Below are 21,423 nucleotides of genomic sequence, written 5' to 3'. Positions count from 1 at the left end.
ACACAGCAACCGTAATTTTTCAACATTCTACATGGGGTTAAAAAAAATTCCCCCATTGGACCAATACAGTTACACTGTATATATCTCAAACACATGCCCCTCTATTATTTCTGAGAATATGGTGCATTTTTACTGTGGAAATTTAAAGCTATAGGGCCCCAAATATCAGCCCAGTAGACAGCAACCGTCATTTTTCAACATTCTACATGGGGTTACAAAAAATGTCCCCATTGGACCAATACAGTTACACTGCAGATATCTCAAACACATGCCCCTCTATTATTTCTGAGAATATGGTGCATTTTTACTGTGGAAATTTAAAGCTATAGCGCCCCAAATATCATCCCAGTAGACAGCAACTGGCATTTTTCAGCATTCTACGGAGGGTTAAAAAAAATATTTATATTATTTAACCCATTAACGACCTTTGCCGGTTCAGGACCGTCACGGAAAGACGGTCACTTAACGACCTTTGACGGTCCACCTCCTAAACTTCAATGGTGTCGCCAGAATGCCTCGATCAGGAGGCATTCAGGGACACCAAACACTTACCCTGGGATGGACTGTGACCGCTCAGGAGAGCGGTCACAGCCGCCGCTGCCGGTGATCTTCACCATCGGCAAGATGGCGACCGTCCTGAAAAAAAAATAATAAAGACGAAAAATTTCGCTAGATGGTCTCCAGACCCTCTAGAGAACTCTGGCTCCACTTGCAGGTTGAATACAGGTACTGCACTCAACCATGCAAGTCAATGGAGCCCAGCTTTCTAATCACAATGTGATTAGTAAAATATAAAAAAAAAAAGGAAAATAAAAGCTTAAAAAAAACATTAAAAAATAATTATGCAGTGATGTCACCAGAGGAACCACCCAGTACCAGCAAAATGTGTAAAAAAAATAAATAAATAAAAATTAAAAAAAAAAAAGTTTTATTATTTTGAGCAAGTCCTAAAATCTCAACATACAAAGAGTTAAAATAAAAGCACTTCAAATAACCAAGGGGTGTCTAATTTAATAAAAAATGGCTTGATGGGGTAAATTGGAGTGGCCTGTCTCAAAAATAGGGCATAGGTACAGACTGACCAAAATAGAGAAAAAAAGCGCACTTCCCAAATGTGGGATTTTAAATCTCAAACAACCCGACAAACCCATGCATGTGGGGTATCACTGCACTCGGGAGATGTTGCTGAACACACATTGGGGGGTTGTTTGATAGTGACGCATACCAGGAGCTATGAATTCATTCCTGAAGTACAATTTGTGTGGAAAAAAATACAAAATAAAATTTTGGGAAAGACAGGTAGTAGAATCTCATGCATAAAAGCGTTAAAATACCAGCATTTGAAATACTTTGTGGTGTCTAGTTTTCAAAAATATATGGTTTGATGGGGTAAATTGAAGTAGTCTGCTTCAAAGATGATCCAAAGAGGATATAGAGGCAGAATGACCAAAAGACTACCTGAATTACGCATGTCCCAAAAGTAGCCTTTTACCAGCCAAACAATCTGGCAAACCTATACATGTGGGGTATCACCATACTCAGGAGATGTTGCTGAACACATATTGGGGGGTTGTTTGACAGTGACATATACCAGGACCTTTATATTTATAACTAAATTACACTATAGCTTTATATTTCCACAGTAAAAATGCACCATATTCTCAGAAATAATAGAGGGGCATGTGTTTGAGATATTTGCACTGTAACTAAATTGGTCCAATGGAGGAATTTTTTTTAACCCTCTGTAGATTTTAGAAAAATCCCATTTGCTATGAATTGGGCTAATATTTGTGGCGCTATAGCTTTAAATTTCCACAGTAAAAATGCACCATATTCTCAGAAATAATAGCGGGGCATGTGTTTGAGATATCTGCAGTGTAACTGTATTGGTCCAATGGGGAATTATTTTTTAACCCCCCCTGTAGAATGTTGAAAAATGGCAGTTACTGTCTACTGGGCTGATATTTGGGGCGCTATAGCTTTAAATTTCCACAGTAAAAATGCACCATATTCTCAGAAATAATAGAGGGGCATGTGCTTGAGATATCTGCAGTGTAACTGTATTGGTCGAATGGGGGAATTTTTTTTAACCCTCTGTAGAATGCTGAAAAATGCCAGTTGCTGTCTACTGGGATGATATTTGGGGCGCTATAGCTTTAAATTTCCACAGTAAAAATGCACCATATTCTCAGAAATAATAGAGGGGCATGTGTATGAGATATCTGCAGTGTAACTGTATTGGTCCAATGGGGGAATTTTTTTTAACCCTCTGTAGAATGCTGAAAAATGCCAGTTGCTGTCTACTGGGATGATATTTGGGGCACTATAGCTTTAAATTTCCACAGTAAAAATGCACCATATTCTCAGAAATAATAGAGGGGGTTGTGTTTGAGATATGTGCAGTGTAACTGTATTGGTCCAATGGGGGAATTTTTTTTAACCCTCTGTAGAATGCTGAAAAATGCCAGTTGCTGTCTACTGGGATAATATTTGGGGCGCTATAGCTTTAAATTTCCACAGTAAAAATGCACCATATTCTCAGAAATAATAGAGGGGCATGTGTTTGAGATATGTGCAGTGTAACTGTATTGGTCCAATGGGGATTTTTTTTTTAACCTTCTATAGAATGCTGAAAAATGCCAGTTGCTTTCTCCTGGGATATTTGGGGCGCTATAGCTTTAAATTTCCACAGTAAACATGCACCATATTCTTAGAAATAATAGAGGGGCATGTGTTTGAGATATCTGCAGTGTAACTGTATTGGTCCAATGGGGAAATTTTTTTTAACCCTCTGTAGAATGCTGAAAAATGCCAGTTGCTGTCTACTGGGATGATATTTGGGGTGCTATAGCTTTAAATTTCCACAGTAAAAATGCACCATATTCTCAGAAATAATAGAGGGGCATGTGTTTGAGATATCTGCAGTGTAACTGTATTGGTCCAATGGGGGAATTTTTTTTAACCCTCTGTAGAATGCTGAAAAATGCCAGTTGCTGTGTACTGGGATGATATTTGGGGCGCTATAGCTTTAAATTTCCACAGTAAAAATGCACCATATTCTCAGAAATAATAGAGGGGGTTGTGTTTGAGATATGTGCAGTGTAACTGTATTGGTCCAATGGGGAATTTTTTTTTAACCCTCTGTAGAATGCTGAAAAATGCCAGTTGCTGTCTACTGGGAGGATATTTGGGGCGCTATAGCTTTAAATTTCCACAGTAAAAATGCACCATATTCTCAGAAATAATAGAGGGGCATGTGTTTGAGATATGTGCAGTGTAACTGTATTGGTCCAATGGGGAATTTTTTTTTAACCCTCTATAGAATGCTGAAAAATGCCAGTTGCTGTCTCCTGGGATGATATTTGGGGAGCTATAGCTTTAAATTTCCACAGTAAAAATGCACCATATTCTCAGAAATAATAGAGGGGCATGTGTTTGAGATATCTGCAGTGTAACTGTATTGGTCCAATGGGGGAATTTTTTTTAACCCTCTGTAGAATGCTGAAAAATGCCAGTTGCTGTCTACTGGGATGATATTTGGGGCGCTATAGCTTTAAATTTCCACAGTAAAAATGCACCATATTCTCAGAAATAATAGAGGGGGTTGTGTTTGAGATATGTGCAGTGTAACTGTATTGGTCCAATGGGGAATTTTTTTTTAACCCTCTGTAGAATGCTGAAAAATGCCAGTTGCTGTGTACTGGGATGATATTTGGGGCGCTATAGCTTTAAATTTCCACAGTAAAAATGCACCATATTCTCAGAAATAATAGAGGGGGTTGTGTTTGAGATATCTGCAGTGTAACTGTATTGGTCCAATGGGGGAATTTTTTTTAATTCCATGTAGAATGTTGAAATATGACATTTATCAAGTACTGCACTGCTATTTGGGGTGCTATATCTTTAAATTTCCACAGTAAAAATGCACCATATTGTAAGATATTATATAGGGGTGTGTGTGTGAGATATGTGCAGTGTAAATGTGTTGGTCCAACGGTGGAATTTTGTAATATATGCAGAAATGTTATAAAAGGTAATTTGCTAGAAATGAGCGGATATTTACCTTTAATTTGTTTAATAAACGTATCTAATTTTGCAGGGAGATATATTTGTGTGAGAACTCTGCAAAATCCACTAAAAATTGTAACATTATATGATTATTATCACATTTCCAGGTCTAAGGCACATTTTGCTAATCTTAAGAAAAAGCGTCTGATGGCATGACCACTGATTTGAAACTGTCTGATAGCTTGACTCCAGTTTGGCTTAGAGTAGCAAAAAAGTGGCAGTAAAAAGCTCCCAGTTCAATGAATGAATGAATGTTCACGAAGGGGAGTGATAGCTCAGGTTGGGGCAGCGGGAAAAAACATATGGAAGGGTTCTGCAGAATCTCCCTGCGCATTTCCAAGGGGGACACCACAATTTAAAGGGATATATCAGCTATCATATACATTAAAGTGCGTATGATGGCTGGAGTGTCCCTTTAAAGCTTTTGGTAAACTGAAGACTGGTCAGAAACTCTGAACACAGTCATATCCCGGTTTACAGAATACCATTGGACTAGAGATAACTACTGGGATTTGTTTTAATAATAAAACCACTTTTGACTTGGCAATTTATTTTCTTTAATATCCCTTTTTTCTTTTTTTCAGATTTATATGCTTCACCAAAGGCATAGCCAGGATATTTAAGGTTTTAGGCAGGGACTGGCCCATGGAGCAAGTAACCTAATATGGCTACTTGCTGTCATGATAACCTACAGGGGAGGGCTGGCACCTTCTCGCCCGGCAACGAGGTAAAGTGGCCCCATCGCCCCCCTCCAGGTACTTAACATACTCACTGGCACACATTCATAGACACACATGTTAACACACGCTTACTTACACATTCACTTACGCATACATTGTAACGCCCTACCTAACTCCCTTACCCACGCGCTAACTCCTGACTCTCCCCTCGCCACATTACCTTACTGGAGATTTCTTCTCTGCACTTTGTACAGCAGATCATATAACATCTTGTTAAGCCACCTCACTGAGTTCACGCTTCTACGAGTGGACTGATCCAAGTTGGAAAGGTCCAATTTTAAGAATTTTGGAGTGGCCCATCCCCCCCCCCCCCCGGGCCAGCACGCCCCTGGCAACCTAAGTAGAATAATAATAAAGAAAAAAAGTAGCAGCATGCCAACGTAGGAGAGATAAGATATTGACAGCCATAATCATGGAGATCCTGAGTAAAGGACATTTAAGATATTTTTGCTCACGGTAAATGCAGAAGCTGAGCTGTGAACACGTTAACATTGGTTTATTTAGTACCGTCAAACTGTAAAATGCAGTAATTAGAGACCCTGTGCTCAAAAGGCCTTCATTAGTATTCTGTTTATGGGCATGTCACCTAAATATCAAGTGACTGCCTGCAATGGAGACCTTCTGGTCTGAAGATAAAGGGAATTTATTGAAACAATATGAAATAAAATCCTCTTCAATGCTCAAATAATGTATTTCCCCCACTTGACTTTCTCTTTAATGCCTTTTGTTGTAGTATTTCTTTCTTTGTACATATATACCCCTCATACCCTTGGCACCTCAACCCTCTAGCATATGAAAATTACCATCTACTAAGCCCCGGGAATAGTAGGTCACAAGCTGCCATGCTAAAGCTTCCAATCCCAGGCCTCAATGCTGGAGGCTCCAGCTGCCAGTCCTTAAATCTTGTGACATTGACTGGGCCCTCTCACAAGACTTCTGCCATGACACCCCACTGATTCGTCCAAACAGGGAGGGCTTCCAGTCACTGTCTACATTATCTTGCTCTGGTGCCACCTTGGGAGACGATGAGATAATAAAGTAGTCCCTCATACGGGAACATCAATCTGTTTATAATTGCACTCTCCTCTAAAATCTTATACTTAAAAAGGGACAGATTTATTTTAAAGTCACTTTTCTAAAAAAAATAAATGTAAAAGGGAGAAAATGTAGTTTATTGTAGATAATAATAATTATTATTTTCTCGGTTCCCCTCTACTTGGTGTCTCTGGGGTCAATGCAAGGTGATATTCTCACTGCCGGTAGTCTCCTGCCACTGATTAGCTATTTCCCAGACCCAATTAATTGCAAGAAATGTTGGGCTTTGCAGAAGGAGGGCTCGGTCATGTAAGTCAATTTTTATGTTTTTGCTTTGAAGAATGCATATTACACACAGTACTTTAATATGCATTATTCGTTAGTGGGGGCCATGGACATTAAACTGTCTATTTAAAGAGATCTTACATAGTCCAAGTAGCTTGATGTAAGGTAAAACTCTCTGGGTAATGCAATTCCAACCTTGTACTGCACATAATATATAGCAGATTTATACAAACAAGGGAGTACATTTTTATTTCCCCCGGACAAATTCATAAACTGGATTGTGTATGAGCTGGTGTACTTATTTGCAGAAAAGGTACTGACATTTTGACATGGCAGTTAATTTTGTCTATTTTTGGCACACAAATCCAACAAACTTATACATGGAATGCACCAATTTTTATGGCTCTTTTCACCCATAGATTTTTTTTTAGCTTGACTTGCATTCTGGATAGTTGTAGTTCAAATACTTTTATGTGTCGGTGAAATATGGCCATATGGGTTCATAATCGTTTGGTTGGCCGAATATTTTTTTCAATGAATCAGATAAGAAAATATGCAATTATTTCTTTATTTAACAAAACTGGGGAAGTTAATGATGTGACCTGGAGACCCGATCAGACCAACGGGTTGGGAGGGAGTTTATTTAATTTGCAGACGGGGGGGGGGGTTTAATGAGGGGACAAGGTGGGATGAGATAGAGAGACAGAGAACTGGATCACACCGAATCATTGACAACTATTTTCGTTATTGATTAATTTCGATTTAGTCGATTAGTTGTTTCAGTCCTAGTTTTCAGTGGGGTTGCACGTTATTACTAAAGAAAATCTAAAATGTCAGATGCTGTACCCAGACTGAAAATCTGTGCAGATCAACAATGTGACAGAGACGCAGAACACTTTGTGGATTGCCTGTGGGGAGATTTCCCATGTGTCACCTCGGAATATTCTAGTGTAATACATATGACATTATACCTTGAGTAGTTCTACAGCAGATGTCTGTGGCAGAGAGATTAGTCGGTGCATTTTGTTCCCCTGGGGATCATAAGCTAAACCACGGTATAATTTATACAATATTTGTAAGATCTTAATGTCTGTATGATAGAACAAGATTAAAACGCTAGTTAAGTGTTTGTTTCAGTACTCATTTTTAGTTGTAGCTGTAATTTTTCTTTTTCTTTCCCATTTATTGAACCCACACAAGGTATATATTGTTTTTTGCAGGACAAGAAGGGCTTCTGTAGATGTCATAATTTTGATTGTATCATATAATTTACCATACAAAAGTGTAAAATATGGTGAAAATTGTGGAAACAACTCATCTAATGAAGAAACCTGCGAAATAGATTCTACTATTTGTCCTGAGTTTAGAAATACAAAAATGTATTTTGCTTTTTTCTGCATGTTATGGGGCAAAAAGTAGCGTTTTGGCCATTTCATAACCATTTTTTTTTTTCAAATCTGGTAATTCTATTTGGAACATTTTTTGAAGCCGTTCAATGCAGTTTACCCCATCAAACCATATATTTTTGAAGACTAGAGTATTTCAAATGCTAGTATTTTAACTCTTTCCATGCACTAATTCTACCACCACTATGTGTTCAGCAACATGTGAGTACAGTGATACATGGCTTTGCCTTGATTTGTCGGGTTGTTGGGGACTAAAAGGCCACGTATGGGAAGTGTGCATTAATAATCAGTGACAATATAGATGGTGTGTGTATAGTGTTAGTGTACAGCGCCATAGAAAGAAAGAAATGGTTGCTCTAGCGTTTTTGTTTGTTTGTTTGTTTTTAACAATTGAAGTATATGCTCACAATTTTAAAAATTTTGAAAATATTCACCTAATTCTCTTAATAACCATTTTGGTGTGATAAGTGGATGGCCGGTATTTTTCTCTTAAATCTGATAGTAGATTTATTGTTTTTTCCCACTGTTTGCAGGAGAGGTTTGTTTCAGCTCTTTGAGCTATATATTATAGGCCCATTCCCAATGACGTTGTAATGCAGAAAGCGCTTGGCTGACTTTGTATAATGTATAGTTAAAGGGGAGGTTTCCTCAAGTCCCCTCATTTATTTTATTAAATGCTAAATAAGGCCAGTTCAGCCCCTTATGTTGGGTAAACCTGCCAGTGTTGTCCCTTCGTAATGAATAGTTCATTGATGAAGATAAAACTACAAATCTTCTAAAAACTCTCCTGCAATCCTGCCTTTTATAGTGTCATCCATTGACAATGTGATGTGCCCATTAGTTTGTGTAGGCATGCGTGCCCCCAGTTCTGTGTACGTGTCAGACTCATAAGTTGCGTTTGTGCACATTGCGTGTGCATGCTTAATGGAGGAGACCCCCAATGTGGCCTGGCCGCCGGAGTAACTCTGGATTCCTGGACACACTGTTGGCTTTTGCTCCATCGATTCGTTTTAATTGAAGAACATGTGCAGGAACCATACTTAGCTGTCCTTTCTGTCTTCATTAGTGGCAACCAGGAAGAGAAGGAAAATGAGACAAGTATTTTAGCCTCAATACCTTTTAAGAATACCTGCACCAATAAAATGCATTGCACTCAAAACTCTTAAAAGGGGCTGGTGTTTTTGTTTAATACAAAGTTATCTGTGTAATTATTTCACGTTCTACTTGTCATCAAACAAATGTACATTCACTGACAATATTACATGAAGAAGGGTTTATAACATTAAATGTTGGAGTGTTGTCTAGGTTATGGAATGTGTGGGGCTGTGTGTTGGAAAACGGTGGTTGGGCTCCTTAGGATGGAACCTTTGGTTGTCTAACTGGACAACAGTATGATAGAGCATACAACACATCTGTGTAAGTGGTCACTCAAAGGGATTTAATCCTCAAGGGCTATATTTTTCATGTGTAGTGTATAAGAGTTCTAATTGTGGAAATGAGTGTGCATAGAATGAAAAAGAAAGATCCATCACTTTAAAAACACATTATCATTACATTACCAGTATTTACATTAAGTGTTCAATGGTATATGAAGTTGCCCATAACTGAGCATTCAGTGAAATGACTGCATCGGCAAACGTAGTCCGATAGGCTGTTACAACTATGAGTCTGATTAGCTACATTATAGTCTATTATTTGAAATAGGAATGCAACGACTTCTAAAAGTTGGGGAAAGCACCAGCCAAGAGATTAGCTAAATATTGGTTATATGGATTTCAATGAAACAGCCTTTTGGGGCTTATTGGAAAGGAATGCCTAAATATTACCCAAAGGCCGCAGTGATTAGTATTATGGGGTACTAACGATTAATTTACTTAACACCTTTTCTTCCTGTTATGTATCATGTTTTAGTAGGCTTAAGCATAGTAGGCAATATTGTTACAAAGTGCTTAAAGTTGGTAACATGATGTCTTTTTCTTCTTGCTGACAGAGTAGCCCGTGGATTTTCACTCTTGTTCTATGTCATGATCTGTCTTGGACAACTAGCCTCTATTACATTACCATTTGGATTCCTGCTCACCAAAGCCATGGCGTGGACTTCAAGTGGCAAAACCCATGCAGATCTTATAAATAATCTTCACAGTGAGTGAATCCCTTCGTTTATACATGTCACCTTAAAATGTTTCTGGAAACGAGGGAAATCTTAGGTTAATTTTTAATGTAATGGAAAATCGGAATGAGGTTTTGGGGAAGACAAATTGGAAAATGTGTTTTTTTTTGTGTGTTTGTTAACTGAAGGAGAGCACATAAGACTATTTCTTGATTCATTTAATTAAGAGGCTAAGCAATGATCCTTCTTATTGATAAAATTATGCAAAATGATAATATGATATGTAATATTTAAAGTTGGGCATACTTAATAATAAAAAAGGCTAACTAGAACATATATTTTGGATTGTAATGTTATTTTACTCTGTAAAGGTTTTAATCCAATTAATAATTCTGTTCATCTATACTGAAACCACAAACTGACACACTGTATGGTTGTTCATGTTGGGGAAAATATCATCATTTTGTTCAACCTTTCTAAGTACCCATATGATCGAGATGAAGGCAAAAAGAGTGAGTCTTTTATAAAAAGAGGTGAAATGATTCCTTCTTGGCTCCAAGGGAAATTGGTTTTTCCAAAATCATAATTACTGATGCTAAAGTTGCATTATATTCCTTTTTTATGTTTGTTATTAACTAATAGTATTCCACATCTTAACTATTCTGGCTGTAAGAAGAAAATCCTTTGTTGAACAAGAAATCTCTTTAAAATTATGTGAAAAGACCTCCAGACAGGTCTACGTATTGTTCTTCGATATACTTGTATATGGTAATCATATTCCTAAGTGAAGAGCAAGCCTAATTTGGAAATGTCTGTGTTTATAGCTGAGGTTGTCCATTCCTTTAACCGCTTAAGGACCAGGCTGTTTTTTTGTACCCTTCATGACTGTATTAACATTTTTGTGGTACTTATGTTTATCTGTAAATTTTCTTCTCTCGTTTAGTGTACCCACGCAAATTGTATACTGATTTATTTCAGGACAGGAAGGGCTTTCTTTAGATACCGTTATTTGGCTCATATAATCTAATTTTCTATAATAAAATGTGAAAATTGGAAAGAAATCTTTTATTCATCTACAAAAACATTTTGCAAGTTAAATGGCAATAAGTACAAGTGGTGTTTTGCTATTTTCAAATCTGGCCATACTGCACCCACGTCCTATTTATGACATCTTTTGAGACACCCCAGGGTATTTCAAATGCTGGTATTTATACACTTTCCATGCACTAATTATACCACCAGCCTTTGTCAAAGTTTGTAGTGTGAATGTACAGCTCTTGGTATATAGAGGCATTTCAGCGACACTGATTGAGTTTAGGGCTGTTTTTTGCCCTTTGCACTTGTTTGTCATTATTCGGATTTCAACCTTTGCTTGGATTATCCATTTATTGCTATTGTTCTCTACTGCGTATGATCTTGCTTGCCTGACTCTTCTGCCAGTCTCCCCAAAATCTGCAGGCTTTTTGAACTTTCCAAAAAGTACAAAAAAGAGAAACAAATTAATATATGATATGCAGAAATAACACAAAATAAAAATCCAGTAAAAAAATGACACAGCTAATAAACATGTATCAGAGCTGTAGAGAATTCAACATATAACTATTTATAGCTGATGTTGCATTTTTATTTTCTTCCAGAGAACGGAGTGATCCGATCTCAGCGTGTTTACGACATTCTGATGGCCACAGACAGAGGTCATTACATCCAGAATTTTCCCTACATGGATTCACCTCAGAGTATAGGTAATTTAATAGGAAATGTTGTAGCGGCTCTTGAAAGATTTATGGTGTTCTGTGTTTATTGTGCATCTGGAGAAGAGATCTGATGTCTCAAAATTACATGTTAAATTATGTAAATTACATCTTTTCCTATGTTGGCTAAAGAAAATGTATCAACTTTAACTAAAAATTCTGCTTGTAAAATATTTGAACAAAAATCTATTATTTTGAAGATGTCATTGTTAAAGAAATAACGAAAAAGTGATGTTCCTATTGTATCCAGGTGCAGTGCTGCTTCCCCAGGTCCCCAAGTCATTCTCTTTTTTTCCTCCAGGGTTAGGGAGTGCTGTTTAGCCACACTCACTCTGTGCCCAGTACCACCCTCACTCCCAACTCATGTAATGCCCATATTCTAACTATGCTCCTATTGTGGCTAGCCCTGCCCTTGTGTGTGGGTAGCCCCATTTTTGCAAAGCCACACATAAGAGGAAGAGTCCTGGTTAGGCTACCATGGGAAGTTAACAGGTATGCCAGATCAGCGCTGGTCACACAATGGAGTGTGTGACTTCCAAGTCAGAGTTGCTTTCTTGCTTTAGTGAAATACATTTTTTGTTTGTTTTTGCATGTTGAAAAAAGATGACTGAGGTTCAAAAATGTATCTTCTACTTTAGGGAAAAAAACATTTAAGTACACCTTAATTGCTAGAAAACTGAAGCTTATATGGGTAACATGTTCAATTTCAGAGCTCATGGGAGGGGCTAGGAATATTGCTGATTTTCAGGTTGCAAATTTGCTCAGGTTATTATTGAAATCCCTAATTGCGGAGCTATAATAGGTAAGTCTTCCATTTTCTACCAGTGGCTTAAGAATGTTCTCTTATTAAAAGGTCTCTAAATATGTATCCAGGGCTGCAAATCTTTGGATATTTTTTATCACACTGCTTGCTGTAGAACAATGCAGGAGTTAAAAAGAGAAAATCTTGTAGGATGGTTGTCCTCTAGGACTGAACTAGATATTAATTATGGGGTTTATTCACTAGGAGATTTGTCGTTTCAACTCCCTCACTTTATTGTTCATTATAAAGGGCCAACATTCTCCAGAGTAAAGGCCCTCTATGGTTATTATTGAATGGGTTAGGGGACTTTGAAGAAATCTCACTGGTTTATACTATACAGGGCCAGCCAATCTCTTATTGCAGCTTGTACCAGGAGACCTCTCATTCATAATGAAGGTTAAAGCCAAGTAACTGAAACACAATTCTCCTTACAGCGTTGCCTTCAGTGAATAAACCCCTGTGATGTTGAATGAACATGCAATGCACTTATTTTCTTACAGAAAGGTTAAATTGAAGCACGATAGAAGTTTTAATTTTATGTACACTTTAAAGTGCTGTTCAGAAGGTCTGCAAGAATTTTTTTTTAAAACATTTCACCTGACACGGGTGAATGAATCAGATCAAATCAATAACTATGTGCTTTTTAGGGATGTTCTACAATTTACCATATAAATAATGGAAATGTGACGAAACATGCATCTTCCACGTGTCCTAGCTTTTGCGAGCTAGCCCCGTTTTCTGACATTGTCTCATGTAGCTGCCTCACTGTTAACTTTTTGTGGGCAGTGGGGATCATGGGCTACTTGGGGAGCCTATCAGATCTCTCCTGAAGAATCCAGGGAACTGTAAAATCAATGTTCTGTTGCCCGATTTGGATACATTTTGTGGGGGTGACAATATGTAGTCAGATTACATTTTCCATTTTAATAAGATTATCCAGCTTTTAATTTGTTGTTTTAAATCTAAAAAAAAAAAAAAAAAATGTAAAAAGTTTAATTGCATTTTTATTTCACCCATCTTTCTTCTTTTAGTTTGTAACTGTAGCTCTTTTTATTTCAGGTTATAAGGCTACAATTAGTGCCCCCCACATGGTAAGCTCTCTCATGAATTGCTAATGCTTCTCATAAAAATAACATCTGAAGAAGAATGCATATTAGCCTTTAAATCTTTCATGACCTTCAATGCCTTTGTAAAAAACTGTGCCCAAAAATCTATACTGATGTGGTTATAAAACGTCATGTATAAAACAAGTACGCTCCCGTGCGCAGCACTACCCACCAGTTCCATGGGTCATGCAATCGCTGTCATTGGCTTCATGGAACGCAAGCTGTAACTCTGCCTCAGTCTTCACTGTTAGGTACAGAGGAAAAAAAACTAAAAAAATCTCTAAAACAAATTAGTGGATTAGTTTGTTGTTAGTTATACCCCCAAACAGCCTACCTGTGCCATTCTGCCCCCTCCCCCAACACTTTTACATCCATTGTAACACACACTTCAATCACCCTGCAGCTTTCTCTCTGTTACCTCTCTTTTACCCCCCCGTGACTGTGGTTGTTACGGCACTGGGGTTTCCTGGTAGGCCAGTCTGGCCCTGGAGGATATAAATATATACCGTATTGGCTCGAATATAGGCCGCACTTTTTTCCCCCACTTTGAGTCTTTAAAGTGGGGGTGCGGCATATATTCGGGGCCCGACGCCCGGGACATGCAGTTCCGGGCGCCGGGCAGGCAGCAGGGTTAGGATACAGATCCCCCGCAGCGGTGCAGGGGACCCGTATCCTACTCTCTGATGCGCTCAGACAGCCTCCCCTGCCAGCACTTCCCACGGGGGGGGGGGGGGGCGACAGAGTGGCAGCATGTCTATTAAAAAATGTTTTTCTTTAAAAAAGCACCAAACTTTTTATGTGGGCACATGAAAAAAGAAGACAGAAACAATGTAAAAAGGCAAAAAAAAAGCCCCCAGTATTTGGATCCAAAATACCCTCAGCAAAGAGGTTAAAGAATTATGTAAGTACTTAAATATATATTCATCCAAAACAAAAATATAAAAAAGTTAAAGCTCCTCTCCTCCTCAGTGGAAGCAATTTTCCACGGATGAGGAATGGGGCATGACAGACACCCGCCAGCAGCGTTCACCAGAGCCAATGCTTGAACTGGTTGGAGGTGAGTATATGCAGGGAGATTTGATCAGCTCGAACGTCTCCTGCATCACATTTAGCTGAGTGTTGGGGAAAGGGATAATGGCATTTGCAAAACAGGGAGTATCCCTTTAACAAATATGTTTGAATTATTTCCTTTGTAGTTCACTTTGATTGTTGCACTATGATTAAGATATATTTTATTTATTTGAATGTTTTGTCTTACGCAGCATGCACACGCCCTGGAGTTATTAGAAGACAAATTGACGGAAGGTGCCAAGGTCCTTGATGTAGGCTCTGGTAGCGGATACCTCACTGCCTGCTTTGCCAGAATGGTTAGCGCTATATCATACATCGAAGGGCACTGCATGTAGCATAACCAATAGTTTTTGTACTGCAAGATGCAAAACGCTGTATTACTTCCTCCTGTTTCCATTTTAGTATACAAAGATACCCTAAATACAATAGTTACTAAAACTAACATTGCAATACATGATTTAATAGATATCAGTAGATTAGGATAGGAGGTAAGGAAGTGAATTGGCTCATTATTTTTGGTCGCAGATTGATTGTGAATATTCCTTTTTTCATTCTGCTGGGGGGGACTGGCATTTTAAATGTTAGAAGCGGCAAAATAGAAAAGGTAGATACAGTAGAAAACATTACAATTAAAAGACAAGAGAAACATAAGTGGAAAGGAGACAGGTTTGAATTAGTGTGTGTGTGTGTGTATCTATCATAGTAACTGTAAGTACTAATTTTTATTCTCTCAGGTGGGATCCACTGGAAAGGTTGTTGGGATTGAGCACATCGACCACCTTGTTCAGGATGCCATCCAGAATGTTCAGCAAGATGATCCTACCTTACTTACTTCTGAACGAGTCAAGTTTGTTGGTGAGAGTAGCATCAATTTGCTTAAGTCGATCATATGTATAAGAAGGTTCTCAGTGACTGCATGAATATTTCTGCCCCTGTTGTTAAGTTGCTCTTGTTATATTTTAGTTAACACAGCTGTTGTAAGGGTGACATGACTATATTACTTTTTCATAAAATAATCCCTTGCTATTCCATTGCATGCATGCAAATTTGAGATAAACGTGCCAACTCATTAAGTTACTCGATGGTTCCTGGTGCAGAGTTTCTTTATGAATGGAAGTTTTGCGCTTACACTAAACGCAAGACTCCATTCAGGGGCAATGAGTGTTGCTGATTGTTCAGGGGTTGATCAGCAGCGTCCGAAAAGTAAACAATATTTTTGTTTCCTTTAAAAAAAAAAAAATGCATTTAAGAGGCAGTCTAGTATAGTTGAAAGGTCATATTTAAAAGCATCTTTGTATAGTTTAGATATTTAAAACCTATATCTAAAAAACGTATCTATCTTTTAAAATTTAAAAATGTCTTATGGTATCTTTTTAACTTTGTACACATTTTCTTTTTTTTATGAATAAAGTTAAACAAATATTACAAAGTGTAACCAGACAGTGAAAGACAGGGATAAGAAAAGAAAGCAGGGCTGTTAGATATACAAAAAGCAAAACAAATGCATATACAGAATAAGTACCATAATATAAACAAAAGTAGAATCTAGATGCAACCCAATTTCCTTGCCATTCCTGGTGGCACAGAGACAACTAACTCTATCAGGTAGGGCAGGAAGAAATAAAAAGGTTAACCTCCCTGTTCATACTCATAGTGCTTATTCCTGCCTTACTCAGGGGTTTTTTGGAGAGGGGGGCTTCTAGGGGTCTTGGGGAGCCCTTTTTCTGTCAGCCATTTCATGCTCTTAGCCCTTAAGAACATGTTCCCAAAGTTCAAGGTAGGGTCTCACTGCTGACTTATACAGAGGTAAAATGCATGTCAGTATCTTACTGGCACTTGTAGCAGCTGCCTGACATCAAATCATTTTGTTTACCAATTTTCCTAACTCAACCACATCTAAGGTCCAATTTACAGATTTGTTTTCCCAAAACATTATCATATATAATTAGTTATGCTAAAACTATGTAAAAGGACAGTTTTCTTTTCACTTGAGTTTATAGCAATACATATTCAGATGACTTATCTGAAAATTATAGTTTTAAAGTTTTCCTTTGAGAAAAGAAGCCTTTAAACGTGACATTTGCAGAAAATTGCGTTTACAAGAAAACATGCTGTGATAATACAATTTATAACGGCCACGTTTCATTGCCTACCGTTTGGCTTGAGGAAAAGCCGTATAAGTCCGAAACGTAATCATAATCATCATCACAGGGTGTGAAGAAAAAGACGCGCAAAAAAAGTCTGCCCTTTGATTTGGAAACTACAGTGACAGAAAATGTCCTTTTTACTTTTTATTTAGATAAACACACATCTGCAAGTTTGTCAGGTTGAGATATGTTCGGCTCGCTCGGAATAATGAAGAAAATGACAAGCTTTTAAGTGACTGCTAATAGTTAACGAAGTACACAAGCAGTGAATGACCTTGTACACTTACCCTGTTCTAAAAAAAAGTTTTGTTTTTTAAATACTTGTAATCGGTTTACATTGAGTTATTATGGTCCTGTGTTTTACAGTGGGCGATGGCAGACTTGGGTATCCTGAAGAAGGCCCCTATGATGCCATTCATGTAGGGGCAGCATCGCCAGCACTACCGCAGGAGGTAGGCTCCAACCGATGTACACAGACATAAATCGACTTTTACTAGCAAAAATAACGCATTTCGCACCCACAAGCAACCATCTCCTGTATAACAGAACTGGCACCCTAGAAATAAAACATTTGATGTAAGATCTATCTGAACATAATTTACTCACAATACCTCAGAAGCAGTAAATGATGTCATTTTCACCAGATATTTTTACACACATCAAACCGATCTGTTCAATTATGTATGTGTTTATCTTCATTCAAGTATTATGAAAGCATCAGTTACATTTACTAGAGCATCCTAAATATATGGCTGGATGCTTGTACATGTATATTTTACTGTATCATTTGTTAAATGTATAAATTTAGGATTTGCAAACAATTTTGCGCCATTGAAAGTAGCACATGAAGATTAAAGGCCTGGAGACACTGCAGCACCACTTACTGGCCAAAGTTTAAACAACAAACTGTTTGTAAATCCGCCTACTTTTGGTGAACATGGAAATTTCTCGTCGCACAAGAACCATTTATCCTATCTGCTAGTATTTTTTTTTTCTCCTGTAAAACCTCATTTGGTTGTGTCTGCTGTTTGTTTAATACAGCCTTTTATTTATACCTCTAGATCATGAGCTCGTTTTGTCATACCCTTTGCGTGTATATACTGGAAGAAACGCTGCCTAAACTGTTGGTGATTATATATATATATAAAAGATAATACTACTGCTACTCAGGCTTAAATTCCCTTACTGTATTATCTTTTGCTACAGCTACAAGGCTATACCACTTAAATCTTGGAAAATGATTTCAACATACAGCGGGGAATAATAAATCAAAAAAAGGAAAACCTTTAGGGCAAGATGGCATGGTTGAAAGTAGAGCATCACAGGGTAGATGTAATATACAAGAAAGCTTTATTTCACATAGAGTGGTGGATAAGTGGTATAGCTTTCCAGCAGAAGTAGCAGAGCATAATACAGGGTGGCAATTTAGGCATGCACGGTGTAGATAAAAGGCTATACTGAACAATTGCAATATCCTGGACCAAATGAGGTTTGCGCTTCTACAGCAGGAAAATATGGGAAGATGGATGAATGGTTTATGTGACAGCTTTACAGACAAGAAGTGAGAAAATTTGAAGAATAATGTACATTATTTGCACAGTTTAAAATATAACGCTATTTTCTGCTGTTCGTTTGCACATTGCTATGCCGCTTAAGCATGTCGAACAGCATGACCTATATATATATTGTTCTCTAAGTGATGTTGTTTGCCCCGACAGTTGTTAAATGGGCTGAAGCCTGGGGGAAGACTGATATTACCTGTGGGACCAGAAGGTGGCAGCCAAGTGTTAGAGCAGTATGACAAGGCTAATGATGGGGCAATCACAAGGACTCGCCTAATGGGTGTTATGTACGTTCCTTTGACTGACAAAAAGAAGCAATGTCCGAGGTGAGGGCATCTACAGCGGTTTGTCAAAGTTCCTATTCAAATTATTTTATGAAATCAGGAGGCAATTATAATTCGTAATGCAAAACAAATTATTCAGTGTATATTGGGAATTATCTGCTAACCTTTTATATCCAATGTCAGGGATATTGTATAGGGATGGGACGCATTTATGATAACAATAAACAAACAAAAGCCATGAAGCTGTTAACCCCTTAAAGAGGCACTCCAGCCATCATATGCACATTAATGCACATGATGGTGGGGTGTCCCTTAAATATATTTGTGTTTTTGCAAATGCATAGGGCGATTCTACACAGTCCCCACATAGGCATTACCCCTTCCAGGGCCCATATTGCATGCATCAGATGCGTACTCGCAGACTATGCATTCTTCTTTAATGGGAGACTCTTCTGCTGTGAAAATCACAATCTGGCATTAATAACTATTAATAAGAGGATACAACATATTAATATATGTAAGATATTTTTTATGAATAAAATTTTAAAAAAATGGGATAAAAAAAAACACCACATTAACCCCTTAAGGACCAGGCTGTGTTTTACCTTTTGTACCATTGGGACCGAGGCTGTTTTAACACTTTTGCTGTTTTTTTCAGGACAAGAAGGGCTTTCTTCAGATACCATTGTTTTAATCATATTATAACTAAATATATTCTATTATTTGTCCTGAGTTTAGAAATACCCAATGTTTTTATGTTTTTTTGCTTTTTTCTGCATGTTATGGAGCATTAAGTACAAGTAGCGTTTCGCTATTTCAAAACCATTTTTTCCAAATCTGGTAATTCTTCCCCCCATGTGCCATTTCGGGTATCTTTGAAGCCGGCCAATGCAATCTACCCCATCAAATCATATATTTTTGAAAACTAGACATCCCAAGGTATTTCAAATGCTAGAATTTTAACTCTTTCCATGCACTAATTCTACCACCAGTCTTTGTCAAACTTTGTGGTAGTAATTTATTTTGTGTTTTTTATCGCTAAAATTGCTCTTCAGGTATGGATTTACAGCTCCTGGTATACATCACTTTCAAACAACACCCCAACATGTGTTCAGCAACATCTCCCGAGTACAGTCATGCCCCCCATGCATGGGTTTGTCGGGTTGTTTGGGAGGTAAAACGCCACATTTAGGAAGTGCACATTTTTTAACTTGGAACTTTTACATCTGGTCATTCTGCCCCATGTCCTAATAGGACCATCTAATTCAATTTACCCCATCGTACCACATATATATATATATATATATATATATATATATATATATATATATATATATATATATATATATATATATATATATAATATGACACCCCAAGGTACTTAAAATAGTAGTATTTAACCCTTTCCATGCATCAGATTCTACCACCAGCTTTTGCCACACTTTGTGGTAGTATTTTTTTTGGTATTTTTTTCACACAAATTGTACTTTGGGTATAAATTTATATCTCCAGGTATACGTCACTATCAAACAACACCCTAACGTGTGTTCAGGAACATCTCCCGAGTACAGTCATACCCCACATGTATGGGTTTGTCTGGTGTTTGGGGTTAAAATGCCACATTTTGGAAGTGCGCTTTTTCCCCCCATTTCGGTCGGTCTGTGCCATAGGCACTCCAATTTACCCCATCAAGCCATTCATTTTTTTAAATTAGACACCCCTTGTGTATTTGAAATGCTTTTATTTAAATTTTTCCATGTCAGGATTTTTGGGAAGATACAGCGCTAATTTTAGCACTTGCTCATAATAATAAACTTTATTTTTTTATTTTATTTATTTTATTCTTTTTAGACATTTTTTTTACATTTTGCTGGAACTGGATAGTTCCTCTGATGCATAATAATTTTTTAATGTTACCATGGTTTTTTTTTAAGCTTTTTCTTTTTTTCCTTAATATTTTACTAATCACATAGTGATTAGAAAGCTGGGCTCCATTGACTTGTATGGTTGAATGCAGTACCTGTATTCAACCTGCAAGTGGAGCCAGAGTTCTCTAGAGGGTCTGGAGACCTTCTAGCGAACTTTTTCAACTTTAATTTTTTTTGTACCGGGCGGCCGCCATCTTGCGGATGGCAAAGATCACTGGCAGTGGCGGCTGTGACCGCCCGTCCTGGGGTAAGTGTTTGGTGTCGTTGATCGCCTCCTAAACGCTTTTAAAACGGTCGTCCGCCGCCATACAGTGTATGGCGGATGTTGACGCCCCGGGGAGGGGCCAGACATGGCCCATGATGTCGATCTCGGTGTTGCTGAATGCCTCGACATCGAGGCATTACAGCAACACCGTTTAAGCTTAGAAAGTGATCTTTGATCACTTTCTAAGCTTGTTTAAGTCTCATGACGTGTCATGCACGTCATAGATCGTTAAGTGACCGTTTGCATGACGTGCCTGACCCGGCAATGGACGTTAAGGGGTTAACAGTTTTACTGGTATATGAATTATACACAACTAGTATAAAAGGGTGGAAATACCAACAATATATTAGTTAACGTGCGCTGCTTTGGAAGCTCTATATTCCTATCATTTACATTTATTGTAAATTTTCAAATTTTTTTTTTTTCTAGGTTTCTATTCATTTACCACTAACTAACCCTTACCGCAGCAACTACTACTTCTACTATAAGATAATACATATACCGTATTGGGCTGATTATAGGCCACAGCCTTATAGTTTGGTGCTATTTTGAAGAAAACTGTATTTTTAAAGAAAAACTACACATTAGTGGAATGGTAAAACAGTATTTTATCTAATGAACAGAAATACATGCATTGTAACATTTTTGGTATCTATTATTCAGTTAATCAGCATATGTTATACAGACAGAAAACCAATAGCCATAAGGTCCCCCTCTTAATTCATAATGCACCTTACTTATAGATATGCCACTCTGCTTCCCCAGATATGCTTTATGCCCCCGAGATATGCCACTCACCCCCCCTGATGTGCCACATACCCCCAGATATGCCTTATACTGCCTGATATTCCACTCTGCCCCCC

The 21,423-nt window shown here is 37.8% G+C and overlaps 1 protein-coding gene across 2 annotated transcripts; it reads left to right on the top strand.

Moving 5' to 3' along the window:
* Window positions 1-5,738: 5,738 nt before the first annotated feature.
* On the top strand, window positions 5,739-18,413 carry LOC149284024 (protein-L-isoaspartate(D-aspartate) O-methyltransferase-like). Of its 2 annotated transcripts, XM_089497240.1 has the most exons (8): window positions 5,739-5,752; window positions 9,585-9,676; window positions 11,282-11,386; window positions 13,257-13,288; window positions 14,566-14,670; window positions 15,109-15,229; window positions 16,888-16,973; window positions 18,240-18,413. In XM_089497240.1, the coding sequence occupies exons 2-8, from the start codon at window positions 9,622-9,624 to the stop codon at window positions 18,411-18,413; spliced, it is 678 nt and encodes a 225-aa protein (XP_089353366.1). In that variant the 5' UTR covers window positions 5,739-5,752; window positions 9,585-9,621. The 2 variants fall into 2 exon arrangements, with proteins under 2 accessions (XP_089353366.1, XP_089353365.1); XM_089497239.1 differs by lacking the exon at window positions 5,739-5,752 and having other exon boundaries at window positions 9,559-9,676.
* The last annotated feature ends 3,010 nt before the right edge of the window (window positions 18,414-21,423 follow it).

The sequence above is a fragment of the Sceloporus occidentalis genome, unplaced genomic scaffold (genome assembly GCF_023333645.1).
Source record: "Sceloporus occidentalis isolate IW3139 unplaced genomic scaffold, rSceOcc1.0.p SCAF_100, whole genome shotgun sequence".
Taxonomy (NCBI): Eukaryota; Metazoa; Chordata; class Lepidosauria; order Squamata; family Phrynosomatidae; genus Sceloporus; species Sceloporus occidentalis.
Note: the sequence above shows the minus strand (reverse complement) of the source record. Positions and strands in the feature narration are given on the sequence as shown.

Bases quoted from the DNA above. Each gene is read 5' to 3' on its own strand.
- LOC149284024 (XM_089497239.1), top strand. From the start codon at position 9,559: ATGATCTGTCTTGGACAACTAGCCTCTATTACATTACCATTTGGATTC. The intron at 9,677-11,281 runs GTGAGTGAATCC...ATTTTCTTCCAG, and splicing joins TCTTATAAATAATCTTCACA to AGAACGGAGTGATCCGATCT. The intron at 15,230-16,887 runs GTGAGAGTAGCA...TGTGTTTTACAG, and splicing joins TGAACGAGTCAAGTTTGTTG to TGGGCGATGGCAGACTTGGG.